This window comes from Schistocerca americana, chromosome 4 (genome assembly GCF_021461395.2).
Source record: "Schistocerca americana isolate TAMUIC-IGC-003095 chromosome 4, iqSchAmer2.1, whole genome shotgun sequence".
NCBI classification, from domain to species: Eukaryota; Metazoa; Arthropoda; class Insecta; order Orthoptera; family Acrididae; genus Schistocerca; species Schistocerca americana.
The window spans coordinates 604,401,449-604,421,462 of record NC_060122.1 but is presented as its reverse complement, the minus strand read 5'-3'; the positions used below and the strand labels follow the sequence as shown (position 1 = coordinate 604,421,462).

At 41.8% G+C, this 20,014-nt stretch overlaps 1 protein-coding gene across 1 annotated transcript in view; it reads left to right on the top strand.

Moving 5' to 3' along the window:
- LOC124613064 (glycosyltransferase 25 family member) overlaps positions 1–20,014 on the top strand; it is an 804,128-nt gene that overhangs the window by 733,299 nt on the left and 50,815 nt on the right. The window contains 1 exon segment of the mRNA XM_047141647.1: positions 1,249–1,376. Coding sequence (XP_046997603.1) covers positions 1,249–1,376 — 128 coding nt within the window.

The window sequence follows — 20,014 nt, the reverse complement described above, 5'->3', positions numbered from 1 at the left end:
TCGAGGCCCATTGCTGTTGGATTATTTAACTAACGTGTTTTTTCCCAATTACTGTACACTCTCGGACATCTAAAACTTTTTATTTACTGCTGAGTATTTATACAAGGTAGTCGGAAACAGTCTGAAAAGTTTAGAAGGGTATTTCAGTGTAGGTTGTGCTGGGAAATAAATGTTAAGAAAAAAGTCGATACGTTGCGCCGCTTCCGAGTTAATTGGCCTTGAATTTAGCTAAATAGACCGTAGTGCTCTCCAGTACAAGCGGCTCGCCAGAGATAGTATCGTCAGACGTGTGCTTCGTTTGGTTTCCTACAAGCGGACAAGAGAGAGACGTGGGACGGTACTGAGAATCGAACTCAAACCAAAGGCTGAGCAGTCCTCACGCACCGTCATCTACACTGTGAGAACAACTGACACAAGTTGTATCTGACGGGCCGCTTGAATTTTCTCGCGCAACGACCTGATTGGCCAACTTCAAGCAACTCGGAAACGTCGCATTGTATCGAATTTTTTTTCTTAACGATTATTTCTCAACACAACCTACCCTGAACCACCCTTAGAAGCTTTTCACTACTCCTGTACACCCTCTATAAATACTGGATGGCTTCGAAGCCGCAATCAGTAACCTCTTATTGTCTGTTCCAAGTAGAAACAGACTTGCATTAAAAGCAGAAGTTTTTAAAAGCGAGCATGCTGTTCATTCGTTTTTGCCTGTGTGACTATGAAATTCCATTTGTAACAAACTGCTTCAGGTAGTTCATCCCTTCTTAATGTCTTGTATTTCCTCCTAAAACATACCGTGTCAATTACCTTTTATGCTTCATCCCTTCTTAACGTTTTATATTTCCTCCTAAAACCTACTGTATGTATTACATACTGTATTGCAGCCGTGCGTCATTTATGACGCAGTAAAGTCTTGTTGCGTGTGAAGTTTGTCTGTGGTCCACTGAAATATGTAAATTTTTATATTACTGATTGACCTTTGGTTATGGTTGATTGATCGCTGTAGAACGCTGGGATATTTTCAGCGGAGTAAAGGGGCTCCCAATTTTTTTTTCTTTTTGTTTTAATGAGGAGGTGGATGGAGGGGAAATTGCATGGTCCAGCATTTGGCAAATTACTGGCGTAAACTACAGGCTGGAAGTGGAGGATTGGAAGTATTTACAGTTTTTTCTGGGAAAATATTGTCCCAAACAAAAAATTGAAATTTTTTATCCACTGTGACTATGCTTGTGGTTTTTATGTTCTCAGGTGTTGAAAGGTGGTTACGAGAAAGTCATGGTGCTAGAGGATGACATTCGTTTCGAATCGTATTTTCGTCATCGAGTGGCGAACATCATGCGGGATTTGGAGGAAGAAGACATCGAATGGGACCTCATGTGAGTAGCTAGTCGCAGATAGATGATTTTACTCTTCGCTGCATTCTTAACGCTAAGTAATACCTGTTTACGTCGTGTCACTATGAATTTCTCTAATCTACTGACAATACTTTTCTTTTAACAATAGCAGCAATTGTAACTGCGTTTCTTGATCGATGATAGGCGTCAGATGCACTTGTGACGTAAACCTTGTCGCAGAATTAAATTAAATACCCGTAAATTTAGCCCATTTTCATATTATCAGCGGAAGTAATGTTGGTTTTTGAGACGTACCATTTTTCGTCTAATTTCTGCCATTCCTAGTTCTTTCTTTTTTCTTTCAGTTTTTCTTTTTTCCATATTCCTTCCATCCTTCCTCCGTTTTGTTCCTGCTCCTTCTTCCTTCTCGTCACAGTATTATTTTTATTATTAGGATATGGACCATATGTCACAGCGATTTCAGATTTCTTTTCCTGAACATCTTTACAGCCCTCATTCTCTCTTCGTGAGCTATTTTACTTCCTTCAGTCCATTTGGTTTGATAACCGTATTGTGCTGTCCAATCTTTGTACCTGTGGAACTGCACTTCTTGTTGTAGATGGTATGCATACTCCCGCATGGTCTCTTTTGTTTCTGTAATCCAACTCTATGCTTCCTTTCCTATCTTTGTTGGTGCTATGATCTCACCGTGATGCTTGAAGTGTCTGTCCCTGTTTATTTGTCCGTATATCATGTTTCATTTCTGAAAGTTAAATTTAGCGCGAATGAACTCAGATTTTCCAGAAGAGACATGCAAACCACCTTTTCCAGCGCGTTCTTTGAGGACTTCCATTTTTTTGATTGCTGTGATTTCGCTGTCCGCGTATATCGCTGTTGTCCGTTCAAGATGAGTAGGCACCCTGAGATGTTGTTCTTCCCTAATGACTTTATCCAGGACGAGATTGAAGAGGAGTGGTGACAGTCCTTCTCCTTTACGAACACTGGCCTTAATTAATGTGCGCTTTGGTATTTTTCCATACATTTTTTTTTAGATTTTGTGTCCGTGAGTGTTTGCTTGAAGAGAGTTACTGAGTCTAGTTGCTGGCATTATTATTATTATTATTATTATTTCTTTCCTTTCTCAGACGTTATGTCTGGTTAAAAATGAAAAGTGACGCGGACATTGATCAAACGTGACTTCCTTTTAACTGTACGGTATATGTTAGATAGCATTTAGGAACTTTCGGCTAATTGAACATGTATCAATAATTACAGATTTCTTTAGTTGTGTATATACGTTTGGATGCAGTTGTATTGCGTTGATGTACTGGTGGATATTGTGTGGTATGACTCCTGTAGTTCATAGTATAATTGATATGATGTCAACTTTATCCTGATGCATGTCTTTGACTTCCTCGGCCAGTTGGATGTATTTTTCAATTTTTTCTCCTGTTTTCTTCTGTATATTTGTTGTATTGGGTATGGATACTTCGATTAGTTGTGTTAATTTCTTCTATTTATTGGTGAGTATGATGTTAGGTTCGTTATGTGGCGCTGTTTTATCTGTTATAATGGTTCTGTTCCAGTATAATTTGTATTCATCATTCTCCAGTACATTTTGTGGTGCATACTTGTATGTGGGACCATGTTGTTTTATTAGTTTATGTTGTATGGCAAGTTGTTGATGTATTATTTTTGCTACATTGTCATGTCTTCTGGGGTATTCTGTATTTGCTAGTATTGTACATCCGCTTGTGATGTGATCTGCTGTTTCTATTTGTTGTTTGCAAACTCTGCATTTATCTGTTGTGGTATTGGGATCTTTAATAATATGCTTCCTGTAATATCTGGTGTTTATTGTTTGATCCTGTATTGCAATCATGAATCCTTCCATCTCACTCTATATATTGCCTTTTCTTAGCCATGTGTTGGATGCGTCTTGATCGATGTGTGGCTGTGTTAGATGATACAGGTGCTTGCCATGTAGTGTTTTCTTTTTCCAATTTACTTTCTTCGTATCTGTTGATGTAATGTGATCTAAAGGGTTGTAGAAGTGGTTATGAAATTGCAGTGGTGTAGCCGATGTATTTATATGAGTGATTGCTTTGTGTATTTTGCTAGTTTCTGATCGTTCTATAAAGAATTTTCTTAAATTGTCTATATGTCCAGAATGTAGGTTTTTTTATGTCGATAAATCCTCTTCTTCCTTCCTTTCTGCTTAATGTGAATCTTTCTGTTGCTGAATGTATGTGATGTATTCTATATTTGTGGCATTGTGATCGTGTAAGTGTATTGAGTGCTTCTAGGTCTGTGTTACTCCATTTCACTACTTCAAATGAGTAGGTCAATATTGGTATAGCTTTTGTCTTGTTTCTTGCTGTCAATTCTGTTTTCAGTATTTTTGTTAGTCTTTGTCTGTATTTTTCTTTTAGTTCTTTTTTAATATTTGTATTATCTATTTCTATTTTTTGTATCCTAGATATTTATAGGCATCTGTTTTTTCCATTGCTTCTATGCAGTCGCTGTGGTTATCCAATATGTAATCTTCTTGTTTAGTGTGTTTTCCCTTGACTATGCTATTTTTCTTACATTTGTCTGTTCCAAAAGCCATATTTATATCATTGCTGAATACTTCTGTTATCTTTAGTTATTGGTTGAGTTGTTGATTTCTTGCTGCCAGTGGTTTTAGATCATCCATGTATAGCAAATGTGTGATTTTGTGTTGGTATGTTCCAGTAATATTGTATCCATAATTTGTATTATTTAGCATGTTGGATAGTGGGCTCAGAGCAAGGCAGAACCAGAAAGGACTTATTGAGTCTCCTTGGTTTATCCACGCTTAATCTGTATTGGCTGTGGTGTGATATTATTTGAATTTGTTTGGATATTAAGTGTGGTTTTCCAATTTTTCATTATTATGTTTAGGAACTGTATCAATTTAGGATCTACTTTGTATGTTTCCAATATCTGTAGTAACCACGAGTGGGGTACACTATCAAAAGCTTTTTGGTAATCAATGTATGCGTAGTGTAGTGACCTTTGTTTAGTTTTAGCTTGATATGTCACCTCTGCATCTATTATTATTTGCTCTTTACATCCTCGTGCTCCCTTGCAACAGCTTTTTGTCCTTCATTTATAATTTTGTTCTGTGTTGTATGTGTCATTAATTTCTGTGTAATGACTGAAGTTAGTATTTTGTATATTGTTGGTAGGCATGTTATGGGGCGATATTTTGCTGGGTTTGCTGTGTCTGCTTGATCTTTAGGTTTCAGATAAGTTATTACATGTGTAAGTGTATCAGGGAATGTGTATGGGTCTGCAATGTAACTGTTAAATAATTTAGTTAGATGTGAATGTGTTGAGGTGAACTTCTTTAGCCAGAAATTTGCTATTTTATCTTTTCCAGAGGCTTTCCAATTGTGAGTAGAATTAATTGCTTGGGTGACTTCATGTTGCAAAATTATCACTTCAGGCATTTGTGGTATCATCTTGTATGTGTCTGTTTCTGCTTGTATCCACCGTGCATTCCTGTTATGTTCTACCGGGTTTGACCATATGTTGCTCCAGAAGTGTTCCATGTCTGTTATGTTTGGTGGGTTGTCTATTTTAATGTGTGTGTTATCTATTGTCTGATAAAATTTGTTTTGGTTTGTGTTGAATGTTTGGTTTTGTTTCCTTCTATTTTCACTATTTTTGTATCTTCTAAGTCGTTTGGCCAATGCTTGTAATTTCTGCTTCTTTTCATCTAATTGCTCTATCGCTTCTTGTTATGAGATTTTAGCTAACTTTTTTCGTTTTTTGTCTGATATTTCATTTCTTATAAATTGTGTTAGCTGTCCAATGTCTTTTCTCAGTTTTTCTATTCTGATCGGTAGCTTGTGTTGCCATGCTGGTTTTGTGGGTTGTTGGTTTGTTCTGATCTCTGCGTAGTGTGTATATTTAGTGTAGTGAGTGCTCCTATATAAACCAGTAGTTGTAACTCTTCCATACTTGTATTTTCACTGATTTTGTTGTGTATGATTGTGTTGATAGTTGTTGTTGTTGTTTCGACTTGTGGGTTATTTGGTGGTCTATGCAAGAATCGTCTAATGTCTGTATTTGTGTTTTTTGTATTCTATGTATGTCAGCCGAAATTTTTCTTCTATATCTAACATGTGTGTCACTTCGTGTTCTGTTTGTGCTTGTTCTAGTGGCTGTCTTAAGATTTCGTTTTCCTCTGATTGTTTAACTGATGCGTGGTGTTCTTTGTTTGTTTGCTCTGGGATGTTTGAGTCCATTACTGTCTTTTCTTCTTCTTCTGATTGCACATTATTTTGTTCCAGTATTTGTTGTACTTGTTGTTTGATGTTTTCTAATTGTGACTGGGGTATCCTGTTGTTTTTGATTATTACACGGATCTGATCAGCTAGTCGTTGTTCTGTTAAAAATTTTAATTCTGGGTATCTGGTAATAAATTTTGTGTATACTTGTGATCTGTATCCAGTTGTGTTGGTTCCTAAGTTTGTTGCTTGGTAGTAACAGAACATGAGGTGTCGGTTAACTTCGTCTGACCATCTCATCCTCTGTCTTTGTTTTCCTTCTAGAGTGGTTGCAGGAAGCATATTCTGGAAAACACCTCTATTTGGATTTAAATCATTTTCCGTGTGGCTAGTAGAGTCGTTACCATTGTGGACGGGCATAGGGTTCAAGCGTTGTCCCTGATCATGACAGCGCTTGTTCGAGGCTTCATTAGTTCTGTCCTGAACCAACTAATCACACTAAAAGGGGGGTTAGTCCTGTTAGTGGTTTGTTCTTTTCGTCGCCTTTTACGACTGGCAGAACATACCGGAGGCCTATTCTTTTCCCGGGCCTCCACGGGGTAGATTATTATTATTATTATTATTATTATTCCTGCTCGTACAAATAGTTTTGTAACCAGTCACTAAACTTTAATATTTATTATTATTACTAGCTTCCAAACCCGGCATTGCCGGGTAGCCATTTTGCCAATTTTCTATTAGAAATGGAAACAAAAAATGAACTGTGTTTTTGTTGTAATATCAGTTTAATAAGTCACAGCTGCAAAATACTAACGCGAATTCTTTACAGACGAATGGAAAAACTGGTAGAAGCCGACCTCGGGGAAGATCAGTTTGGATTCCGTAGAAATATTGGAACACGTGAGGCAATACTGACCCTACGAATTATCTTAGAAGAAAGATTAAGGAGAGGCAAACCTACGTTTCTAGCATTTGTAGACTTAGAGAAAGCTTTTGACAATGTTGACTGGAATACTCTCTTACAAATTATTCTGAAGGTGGCAGGAGTAAAATACAGGGAGTGAAAGGCTATTTACAATTTGTACAGAAACCAGATGGCAGTTATAAGAGTCGAGGGATATGAAAGGGAAGCAGCGGTTGCGAAGGGATTGAGACAGGGTTGTAGCCTCTCCCCGATGTTATTCAATCTGTATGTTGAGCAAGAAGTAAAGAAAACAAAAGAAAAATTCGGAGTAAATATTAAAATCCATGGAGAAGAAATAAAAACGTTGAGGTTCGCCGATGACATTGTAATTCTGTCAGAGACCACAAAGGATTTGGAAGAGCAGTTGAACGGAATGGACAGTGTCTTGAAAGGAGGATATAAGATGAACATCAACAAAAGCAAAACGAGGATAGTGGAATGTAGTTGAATTAAGTCGGGTAATGTTGAGGGAATTAGATTAGGAAATGAGACACGTAAAGTAGTAAAGGAGTTTTGCTATTTGGGGAGAAAAATAACTGATCATGCTCGAGGTATAGCGGATATAAAATGTAGACTGGCAATGGCAAGGAAAGCGTTTCTGAAGAAGAGAATTTTTTTAACATCGAGTATAGATTTAAGTGTCAGGAATTTGTTTCTGAAAGTATTTGTGTGGAGTGTAGCCATGTATGGAAGTGAAACATGGGCGATAAATAGTTTGGACAAAAAGAGAATAGAAGCTTTCGAAATGTGGTGCTACAGAAGAATGCTGAAGATTAGATGGGTAGATCACATAATGAGGAGTTCCTGAATATAATTGGGGAGAAGAGGAGTTTGTGGCACAACTTGACTAGAAGAAGGAATCGGTTGGTAGGACATGTTCTGAGGCATCAATGGATCGCCAGTTTAGTATTGGAGGGCAGCGTGGAGGGTAAAAATCGTAGAGGGAGACTAATAGATGAATACATAAGCTTATACAGAAGGATGTAGGTTGCGGTAGGTACTGGGACATGAAGAAGCTTGCACAGGATAGAGTAGCATGGAGAGCCGCATCAAACCATTTCCAGGACTGAAGACCGCAACAACAACAACATTTTCTGATCAATGATGGTACGTAGTTTTTACCCCCACGGCAGTTGTTGCGATAGTAAGAGATACGTGTACAAAGTTTGGTTGAAATCGGTCCAGTGGTTTAGCAGGAGATAGGCAAAACGCACACGCGCACGCACACACACACACACACACACACACACACACACATCCATTTTTATAATATGTGTAGATTATATGCAACTGGACCTTTTGGGATGACGCTGAAACGTGTCCGGCTGTAGGCAGCCTGACATTTCATTTATTAACCACCTGAATTAATTGCGTAATGTGATATGCAGGCTTCCTGTTGATAAAACAATGTATGTGTGATATGGATTTGATTCTTATAAAAGGCAGGAATGATGATTGCGGAGGTCACTCCTATCTGGTAATGTTTATTTATGTAGTGAGTCTGTATTTAGTTACTGATCGTAGCAGCCGAGCCGTGGACAGGGCGGTTCGTTAGAATAGGACAGTTAGGTTGTTGTTGTTTTTGGGGAAGGAGACCAGACAGCAAGGTCATTGGTCTCATCGGATTAGGGAAGGACGGGGAAGGAAGTCGACCGTGCCCTTTCAAAGGAACCATCTCGGCATTTGCCTGGAGCGATTTAGGGAAATCACGGGAAAACCTAAATCAGGATGGCCGGACGCGAGATTGAACCGTCGTTCTCCCGAATACGAGTCCAGTGTGCTAGCCACTGCGCCAGCTCTCTCGGTGGGACAGTTAGGACTGAGACTTGAAACGGGACGGGACTGGGCTATTGAGTGGCAGTGGCCAACCACCGTTTCGTCCCGTCTGCTCAGGTGAGCGGTCGGCAAGCGCCGTTTGAGAATATAAACACTTCGGCGAACTGGGAGAGCCTGTCTGGTGGGTCCTCTTACAGTCAAAAGCACATCCGCGAGACTGTGACATTTATCAAAAGCGGTCACACACAAGGTGGGCAGGGACTACCGGACCTCGGGCTGGAAACACGAGCGCCAACCGGCTGCCCAGCGTTATAAGATCGTCTCATAACGTGAGAAATGCATAGCACCGCCATTAAAGGACACCTCTGTGGTCTTCCGAGCCTTGCTAGCGCCGCTATTTAAGGACACTCCACACGGAGTTCTGGACACAAAAATCAAGCCGCGTTCTGTTGTGTCGGCCTTTGCAAACATTAGAAATAGAGTTGTGCCATTCATCGGAACTTGCACCCTTCTGAAGCAGCGGTTTCCCACTTCTTGCTTGGCCTAACATAAGTTATACCATTGGCTAGAGCTTTGACAAAAATTCTGCGTAACCGAGAGAAATGTTAGAATCATAGACTGAGGCAGTCCTTCAGATTGTCTTAACGCGTAATTTTTCTGCGTCACGAGCGAAGATGGGGGCAGCGCGCAAGTTTCAGCCCCACTCACGGTTCACGATTCTGCTTTCATCACGATTCTGGACTCATTCACAATTCTGGATCCATTCACGATTCAAGACTCAAGATTGGTCATCGAAGTATCGACTTTGCAATTCAAAGATATGCATTCAAGGTTCGCCATTTGGGTTACACATTCGGGCTTGGAGACTGGTACGGTTTCCACGTCTGACATTCGAGAGATGCGCGATGGCTTTCTGCAGCCCACCACGTGCTCCAGTGCTAGCTTACCATCCAGTTTCACATATTGAGTGTAAGGTCACGCAGTAATGATGCAAGTCAGCAGCACTGACGTAGAAATAGGCGCGTTTGTTTGCTTCACTTAACTAGGACGTTAGCTCAAGGACGCATAGTGAGTTGATACCCCGGCCGTGGCTTGGCTATTTACTCTTCATGCATTCTTTCTCTCTTCACTTTTCAGAATTGACCAATCTCATGACCAATGCGACACTGCATTTGCCTTTCAGTTAGGTAACTCACGAGTTAATTGCCAAGGTTCTTCCATGCCTCCCTAAGGTATCCTTTCCGATCCAGTATAATGAGAGACTAACTATCAGGGATTCAGTTTCCGTCTTGCACTCATCTCCAGTTTGTGAGACAATCAGATTCGTAATTTACATATAGTGAAACATTGTCAATAAAGCATGATTTCAATGAATCTCACTTTTATTCCAGTATGTGAACATACCATCCCCTACAGGGCTACGCCCATGAGTATTAATTTAGCACAAGACCCACAGCTATAATTCATTTGTCAGTGGCACCTACCTGTTCCGTTTCCCTGTGCATACGTCGTTATCGTACATGTGAACTGCAATCGGGCAATCTGCATATCGGGAGGGGACCACTAAATTACACTGTCCAGTCACATTAATGTTACCGGCTGTCAAAAACCTGAATAACCACCTTCTGCAGCACGGACCACAGCGAGACGTGCAGGAGGAGAGTCAGCGAGGTTCTGAAACGTACCAAGGATGTGGAGCCATGCCGACCCTAGTGCCGTGGCGAGCTGCGCTAGATTTCTAGGTTGAGGACCCAAGGCGCTAGCAGCCCGATCGAGGTGGTCCCATCGACTTCAATTAGACTTAAATTCGGGGAGTTTGGTGGCCAGGAGAGTACGGTAAACTCATAATAGTGCTCTTCTAACGACGCACGTTCACTGTCAGCTGTGTGACATCTTGCATTGTCCTGCTGGTACAAGCCATCGTTCCCAGAAAAAAACAAACTGCATGTAGGGATGGAGATGATCCCCAAGGATAGATGCATATTTTTGTTGATCTATTGTGCCTTTTAGAATGAGAAAATCATACAGGGAATGCCACGAAAACGTTTTCCATATCGTACTGCTCCGTCCTCTGGCCTAGATCCTTCCGACGAGTGTAGCACAGTGTTTGCTTTCAGACGTTTCACTCCATACACGCCAACAGCCATCTATCCAGTGAAACACAAAACGTGATTCATCTGAAAAGGCCACCTATCATCACTCAGCGGGCGCCAAGTTGCGGTACTGGCTTGCAAATTCCGGTCTTTGTCGCCGATGAACGGCAGCCAGACGGCTGCATGAATCAAGCACTTGCTGCGGACATCCGTATTCAGCAATGTTCGCTGTACGTTCGTTCAAGAGACATTGTTGGTAGCCCGAAACATAGAATATACCCTCCACTGCTAGTGCTGCCACCTGCCACTAGCCCTCAGTGAGCGGCTGTTGCACGTTAACATTGAATATAGGCAGTAGTCACATTCATGTACTGGACCATGTAATACATACATGTATGAAATCACAATGAAAAGACAACCCTTAGCTGCTTATAGGCGTTGACATACGTCAACGGGGACATATGAAAATGTGTGCCCCGACCGGGACTCGAACCCGGGATCTCCTGCTTACATGGCAGACACTCTATCCATCCGAGCCACCGAGGACACAGAGGATAGTGCGACTGCAGGGACTCTGGCACGCCTCCCGCGACACCCACATTCTTAACGTATTGTCCCGCACTATATTCGTAGTGCCCCCGCCCATTATACTCATTACTCGCGGCGCGTTGCCGATTCCCGCAAGAATTCGGGCAATTTTTGTGCATCCGTACAGAAGAAGATGGTCAAGTGGCCGGTGAGCCTTTATATGTTCTTTCGGACATGTCCGAAAAAACAGATACCATCTTAGTATATACATCCATGTAGTTCCATAACACCAGTGGCATCTTGCAACTCAAAGCTATTATGTTTCAAGCAGCCCTCATTTTTCTCCGTGGATCTGCTATCTTTTTTCAGCCCATTTTGTCCCTTGTCTGGTGGTGAACTCGTTCTCTGGCAGTACTCCTCATTTGCTAATTTTTTGTCTGTATAACTTACTGTTCAAAATATCTGATGGATTACAAGAGCCTTTTCTAAATTCTATGTGATCTGCTGGATCCAGGGCCGGACGGAACCGAGCGGTTCTAGGCGCTACAGTCTGGAGCCGCGCGACCGCTACGGCCGCAAGTTCGAATTCTGCCTCGGACATGGATGTGTGCGATGTCCTTAGGTTAGTTAGGTTTAAGTAGTTCTAAGCTCTAGGGGACTGGTGGCTCAAAAATGGCTCTGAGCACTACGGGACTTAACATCTGAGGTCACCAGTCCCGGGACTGATGACCTCAGATGTTAAGTCCCTTAGTGCTCAGAGCCATTTTTTTGCTGGATCCAGGGTATGGTTGCAGTTATTCTACGTACGTCGTAATTTTGTGATTGAGTCTATTTGTTGGGAGTCTGTGGACATCTACATAAAATTTCAATCGTCTTTTTGTTACGTCTACCGCGAGATTGGATATTTTTTCCGCTGTTTTTCGGAATTGTGTGTGTATCCATCTGCTACTCTTTTGGGGCGAGTATTTTCTTAGGATTTTGCGGTCTTCTTTTAGGATACCTCCCAGATCACCATTTCTATCTAGTGTAGGCGTTTCGCTAGGCAAAAGACTTAGGTTCGTTAACTTTATTACAGTGCCTGATTTTCGTGTGTTTGATCATAATTTTTTGATGTAGGTTTTGTAGACATTACCGTAAGCTCTTCTAAGGTTTTACATCAGAATTTTCTGTGTAATTTTCTATCCCGCTCTAGGTTCAATAGCTTCGCCTGAACACTTCTGAAGTATTGCACTCTCTCGATTTTTCTGTTTTTGTTATCACTTTTTGAGCAGAATGTTGAGATGATGAACAGAAATATGAAAAACCTAAAACACAATACATTATCATGCCTAATACGGCATAGGAAACTCCTTGCCATTCAAAACATCTTCTAGTCGTCTTGGAATTGATAAATACAGGCCTTGCATGCTTTTCAAAGGAGTCTTATTCTATTATTCTTGAAAAATAGTGGAAAGTTCAGGTAACGGTGTTGGAAGACGATTGCGACCACACACCTTTCTCTCTAAAGTCGACCTCAAAGGCTCAGTAATATTCTTATGACAGTGGTGGCGAGGGGAGATTCAACAATTCATCTTCATGCTCACAAAACAAGTCCTGAACGATGCAAGCTGTGTGAGAAGGGCCCCTGTTGTCTTGGAACACAGCATGAGTATTGGGGTACAAACACTATACCAAGGGGTGGACCTGATCAGCCACAATGCTCACATAAACCTTGGTAGTAATGCGACCCTGAAGGGTACCCATGGCGCTTACGGAATACCACGATATGGTTGCCCAAATCATCACACAACCCTCAAACCCTCCCCATCTTTCACTCTTGGGATGTAAACTGGGCCAGAATTTGGAAACAGTATGAAGCGAGACTCATCCGATCAAATTACTTTCTTCCATTTGTCCACAGTCCAGATTTTATAGCTTTGGCACCACGCTTTCTTGTTCAGGGCATTTGGATCAGTGACGAGTGGTTTTGGAATTCCAGTTCGCCTTGCAGTTCCCAGCTTATGAAGCTCCCTTCGTGTTGTTTTGGTGCTGATAGGATCCACGAGTGCGACATTCAGTTCTGCAGTGACCTTTGCAGCTGCAATCCTCTTATTTTTCGTCACAGTTTTCTTGAACGACCGTCCATCCTGATCATTCAGCACATACTTTCGTCCGCGTTGTGACTTAGTTTATGATGTTTTTCCGCTTTTCTTTTAAGAGGTATAAGTCTTCGATTTGATGCCTCTTGAAACACCAAACACTTCAAAGAACTGTGACTGACGCCCGAACAACAGGGACTTACATCCATTGAGAATAGAAAATGGTACATTGAGAATGGCTACCTACTAAGTCACATTACGGTCGCTGAGTGCGCCCACTTTCCGAATGGCTCTGTTGGTTGCGGAAGCACTCACCACAAAGGCACGAACAACTTCCCCCATTGGAATTCACTTAGCTCAGATGTAATGCACTCACATGTAGACAGTACGTTCTGGCTACGACTCACACTTGCACCGTATGGAGGACGATGACATTGCACAGGTGACCTTCATGGTCAAATACAACAGCGCAACCAGTAGGCCTGGTTATTATCTGCATTTATGTTCAACTGTGATTTCTCGCGGTGTTTTCATATTTCTGTGCAATCCCTGCACTTGGTTTCTGGAAAGGATATTTGGAGGCCAACTCTTCCAGTACAGTCCTTGAGAGTTTATATCTATGTAAAGAGACAGTCTCGGTCGCAAAGTTATTTATTTGACATAACGATTTCGCCAAGGCTTCCTCGTATTTTACCGAGCGAGGTGGCGCAGTGGTTAGCACACTGGACTCGCATTCGGGAGGACGACGGTTCAATCCCGTCTCCGGCCATCCGGATTTAGGTTTTCCGTGATTTCCCTAAATCGCTTCAGGCAAATGCCGGGATGGTTCCTTTGAAAGGGCACGGCCGATTTCCTTCCCCATCCTTCCCTCACCCGAGCTTGCGCTCCGTCTCTAATGACCTCGTTGTCGACGGGACGTTAAACACTAATATCCATCCATCCATCCATCCTCGTATTTTGAAAGGCTATCAAAATATTACATATCACCGGCTAGTGTAATGCTTGGGTAGCCTTCGAAAATATGAGATAGCCTTAACCGGGCGAAACGCGTTATTTGTTGTAAAAATAGCGTTGCAGCCGAGACTGTCTCTTTAAATAACTGTGAAACCCGATTTTTGTACCAATTGGCTCATAAAGGAATGGAATAATCTTTATAGAGTTTCTATCTGTTTGACTGCTGTTGTCTCCCTTGCCTACCAGTGTTGTCAGATGATTTGCGGAATCTAGGCAAGAAATTTAGATCTAATTTTTTTTTCCAGTAATTTTGATTTATAAGTTCTTTTTCCCCACCTTCGGATGACTTTGACCAAAACATTGGAAGGGATAGGAGACAGACTGTCATCCAATCGAACACCGGTTTCGATCAGCAATGGTTCTGACAACTCACTCATGAATTTTAATTTGGAGGTTCTGTGTGTGTGTGTGTGTGTGTGTGTGTGTGTGTGTGTGTGTGTGTGTGTGTGATGAGACTCACGGCTTTCCTGTCCTTTCGTGCCGAGTCCTCATTCTTTGAGGATGATAAAAACGGATTTCCGATCAACTAAATCATAAGCCTTAAGTCCACAAAGGAGCATGTGATCGGGCTGTTCCTGCGATTTGTATTTTTGCGTTGTTTCTAAATTGAATACTGTGACACGATGTGTCACATCTGTTTACTGGTGTATGATCCCGGTCGGATATAGAGTTTGGTTTGTGTGCACTGTTCTCCCGCTGGCAAAGTACCGTGGTTGGTCCAGCACGTGGCTTCTGTCAGAATTTGAACTCTCTGGACGTGACGTCAAATCCACCCACTAGCGAGCACAAATAGTAGATTTACGTAATTCACATGTGCACACGCGTAGTGCAAACTGTTGCAGTTATACAAAAGCACGATACGTCATGTAAAAGAGGAGGAGTAATGATTATTCTGTTGGTTTGCATAAATGCTCTGAAGATAATGTGTGTGGGAAGATAAAGCGCTAAGCAGTAAATAATGAAATAGCTTTTACAATTTTTATTACACAAGAGTGACCAAGCAGTAATTTGTAATGGTCATCATCGCGCACGGACTCACCTATTGATGTGTTTCATAACGTAATTAATTAACCTGTGAAGGACTTTTTTTATTAAACTTTTGATTAAAATGAGCTTACCATTTTATCAAAGACAGCTTCACTAATAGCAAGGCTATATGTGTTGAAAAACGTGATTACGCATCAGCTACAACATTTAGTTTGTAAGATTTACATTTTTGTTATTTTTAATTAATTATTTACAGATGTACATTGTTCTGCCGGTAATTCGTAACTGTTTATAGCTGCATTAATTCCGTTGTGAAATGAGCAGGCAAATTTCCGTAAGATAAAGGCACCATAGCTATGTCTATATTGTAATTATTGAAGGGATAGAGATCATGAAGTGTTTTGATTACTGCTGCTAAAATTCAGCTTTGCTTACAATTTAATTGTGGGAAAACTACTGCACGTAGAATTAAGCATGAGATACCGGTTCTGGTTAAATTTTTAGACTGTATTTGATGGCATATTCAGATTTGTTATTACACTTGTATATGGTGATAGCACGAATTCGTTAAGCACAGAGAAGCTAGGATTTTCTGAAGATGGATGTGCTGAAGGCTTAAAAGGGCTATGGCACGTTGCTCTTTCGCACTCTTCGGGACGGTTCGGTAGAGGCAAGACTTCTGCTAGTCAACGTGGTGATACGCTACTGGCCATTAAAACTGCTACACCAAGAAGAAATGCAGATGATAAATGGGTATACATTAGACAAATATATTATGCTAGAACTGACATGTGATTATATTTTCATGCAATTTGGGTGCATGGATCCTGAGAAATCGGTACCCAGAACAACCACCTCTGGCCGTAATAACGGCCTTGATACGCCCGGGCATTGAGTCAAACAGAGCTTGGATGGCGTGTACAGGTACAGCTGCCCATGCAGCTTCAACACGATACTACAGTTCATCAAAAGTAGTGACTGGCGTATTGTGACGAGCCAGTTGCTCGGCCCTCATAGACCAGACGTTTTCAGTTGTTGAGAGATCTGGAGAATGTGTTGGCCAGTGCAGCAGTCGAACATTTTCTGTATCCAGAAAGGCCCGTACAGGACTTGTAACGTGCGGTCGTGCATTATCTTGCTGAAATGTAGGGTTTCGCAGGGATCGAATGAAGGGTAAAGCCACGGGTCGTAACACATCTGAAATGTAACGTCCACTGTTGAAAGTGCCGTCAGTGCGAACAAGAGGTGACCGATACGTGTAACCAATGTCACCCCATACCATCACGCCAGATGATACGCCAATATGGCGATGACGAATACACGCTTGCAATGTGCGTTCACCGCCACGTCGCCAAACACGGATGCGACCATCATGATGCTGTAAACAGAACCTGGATTCATCCGAAAAAATGACCTTTTGCTATTCGTGCACCCAGGTTCGTCGTTGAGTACACCATAGCAGGCTCTCCTGTCTGTGATGCAGCGTCAAGGGTAACCGTAGCCATGGTCTCCGAGCTGATAGTCCATGCTGCTGCAAACGTCGTCGACCTGTTCGTGCAGATGGTTGTTGTCTTGCAAACGTCCCCATCTGTTGACTCACTGATCGAGACGTGGCTGCACGATCCGTTACAGCCATGCGGATAAGATGCCTGTCATCTCGACTGCTAGTGATACGAGGCCGTTGGGATCCAGCACGCCGTTCCGTATTACCCTTCTGAACCCGCCGATTGCATATTCTGCTTACAGTCATTGGATCTCGACCAACGCGAGCAGCGATGTCGCGATACGATAAACCGCAAACGCGATAGGCTATAATCCGACTTTTGTCAAAGTTGGAAACGTGATGGTACGCATTTCTCCTCCTTACACGAGGCATCACAACAACCTTCCACCAGGCTACGCCGGTCAACTGCTGTTAGTGTATGAGAAATCCGTTGGAACCTTCCTCATGTCAGCACGTTGTAGGTGTCGCCACCGGCGCCAACCTTGTGTGAATGCTCTGAAAAGCTAATCATGTGCATCTTTTACCTGTCGGTTAAATTTCGCGTCTGTAGCACGTCATCTTCGTGGTGTAGCAATTTTAATGGCCAGTAGTGTAGATATTTTCACGTTGTCAGTCGCTACACTTTCATATATTTCGCATCAGTTCAGTGGGGACATAGAAATGTTCTACTGTGATCAGGACTCTGTTCCATTTCTGCCAATTGTTTAGCAGCGCTTGGATTTAGTAAGCCGATTTGGACTTTGGTTTACTTGCACTGACTGATTCTTAACTCAGTTTGCCAGTGGGACTATATTTTCGTCACTGATAAGCTCTTAAGCTTACTGCACTGTATGTCGATTAGACTATCGTTTATTTGTGCTAGTGCAGAGTTTGACTTCGATTAATTTTAGATGTGGTGACCGCCTGCGTACTCCATGTTTCATTTATATAGTGCGTTTCCCAACCACTATATAGGGGCACAAGCTAAAGTTTAATTCACGTAATTACGTAGATTTTATAATCAGGCTACGAAATTTTGTGAGATACTAAGAACAAATAAACAATATTTGTTAAAATTATTGCCTGTTGTTGGAGTGTATTATTTAGATTTGCTGCACCTACAATCAACCTAACGTTATTTTAAATCTAATTAGTACATGAGAAACAATTTTATTATTGCTAGTTTTTATTTAAAGCTAAAAAAACTGAGGTCAGATAGTCATCCCCTAAGACGAAGTATTATCGATAAATACAACTACGTCTCGACTGTCGCAGAATTTATTCGATACATTACAATTTATCAATTACGTCGCGTTTCGGATACTTTGCTCTGTTAGCGGGTCACAATTTAAATTCGTTGTTCAGCAGCTCTGTTCTCGTTCCCCCAATACCAAAGACGTCCATGATTCTAGAAATAACAGGAATTTACTTCCTTACAAGTAAAATTTGTTTTCTATTTTGAAACTAAATCATGCCAGTTCAAATAAACTATGTGAACATTTTACTTTCAATGAATGAGGTAACTCAGTCCATTATGGAAAGATCTGCAGTTTTTCAGTCACCAACGCTTTGTTAGAGGTACGCAGTAAATTCATATGATAGCGTTGTTTTGTAGATTCCGAGGTGTGTAATCAGTTGGAAAGGTTTTTATTCTTTCTCTGTGAGTATAGGTGTCCTTCTGACACATGAATGTTGCACATTAATTGTTTAGTGCCGATGAATGTGAGGAATATGCATAGAGAACAATGTTGAGTTCTTGTTGTTGATAGGGGCAAGAGAAGAGTCGTTGCCGGGACGTAACCAACTCCTTTTTAGAAGCACCGAATGGCCACCGATCTTCACGCCCCCATATCATGCTTCTCTAGTGCAACCATCAGACAAAGGCCTGACAGCTAAAAAGTACAGAAGTACGAGTCTAGACATGACTGTCGCGGTCCATTGTTACCTGCGGCATCAAGTCATGCTTTTAACGTTGCTAAAACATACCGACTATTGCGTAACAATTTGTGTGTTGTAAAGTATATGTTGTGGAAATACTTTATAACATTCTTAAACTCGTAAATGAAAGTCTGTCACCAACATGTTTAGAGCACTCACGGTGAAACAGATGTGCCGCACATATATTGGTTGCACATAATCATTAAGAAACAGTGTTTCTGATAGGTATATTGTTCTCTTCTTTACATTATGAGTGTTTGTCTTTATTACTGTTTAGCATATTTCCAGTTTGATTGTTTTCTTTTATTTATTTCATTGTTTTGCCATTGATAAACAACACATTCTATTGTAGGCAGGCAACTGTAAGAGCTTACCACTACACACTGTCTTGTATTTCACATGTATAGTGAGAACAACTGAGAGTACAGTTGTTGGGTTGGGTTGTTTGGGGAAGGAGACCGGACAGCGAGGTCATCGGTCTCATCGGATTAGGGAAGGACGGGGAAGGAAGTTGGCCGTGCCCTTTGAAAGGAACCATCCCGGCATTTGCCTGGAGCGATTTAGGGAAATCACGGAAAACCTAAATCAGGATGGCCGGACGCGGGATTGAACCGTCGTCCTCCCGAATGCGAGTCCAGTATCTAATCACTGCGCCACCTCACTCGGTAATACAGTGGTAACTGTAAAGTGTATTGTAGTCAAAATCACGCAAAATAATTTGTGACTCTACGTGTTTCAGCTGCAAAACCACTGTCAATAGTCTACATGATGAGTCTTAGTCAATGGCTGTGCCATAATACGAAGGCTGTTCGGGAACTAATGTTTTATCGGGCGCAAAATGGAAACCACAGTGAGAATCCGGAGAAGCTTTGGTTCAAATGGCTCTAAGCACTATGGGACTTAACATCCAAGGTCATCAGTCACCTAGACTGAGAACTACTTAAATCTGACTAACTAACCAACCTAAGGACATCACACGCAGCCATGCCCGAGGCAGGATTCGAACCTGCTACCGTAACACCAGCGCGTTTCCGGACTGAAGCGCCTAGAACCGGTCGGCCACCGCGGCTAGCCAGTGATGCTTTGCACAGGTGCATTGGGCAGTGTATCTAGTACGCTCGTCCATCGCGTCATGTCGCTCTTTTCATTTCTAACAGTGAGCACGTATAGATGCCTAGATAAATAGTGTCTCATGCCATGTATGAGGGCCCGGTGAGAGACTTCACCTGTTATCATGCAGCCCACATAACGCAACTTTCATGCGTTTCCTTCGTCGTGACAACTCTTGGCCACAATCTGCAGGGGCAATGAAGATGCTTCTGCAGCGTTTCCGATGGAATGTATTGATGTGTTGATCACCCTAAAACAGCCCTTAATTGGCTCCCCCTGAGTTTCATCTCTACTCACGTCAACCGCTGACTATGAAGACAACATTATGGAACAGACAACGAGCTGTTGCCTAGTGTAGAGAATTGGTGGAAAGCACGACAGTATTGGAAAGTTGGTACAGCGCTACGACAAATGTCTGAAGTCGGAGAGACGACTATGTATGGAAGTAAC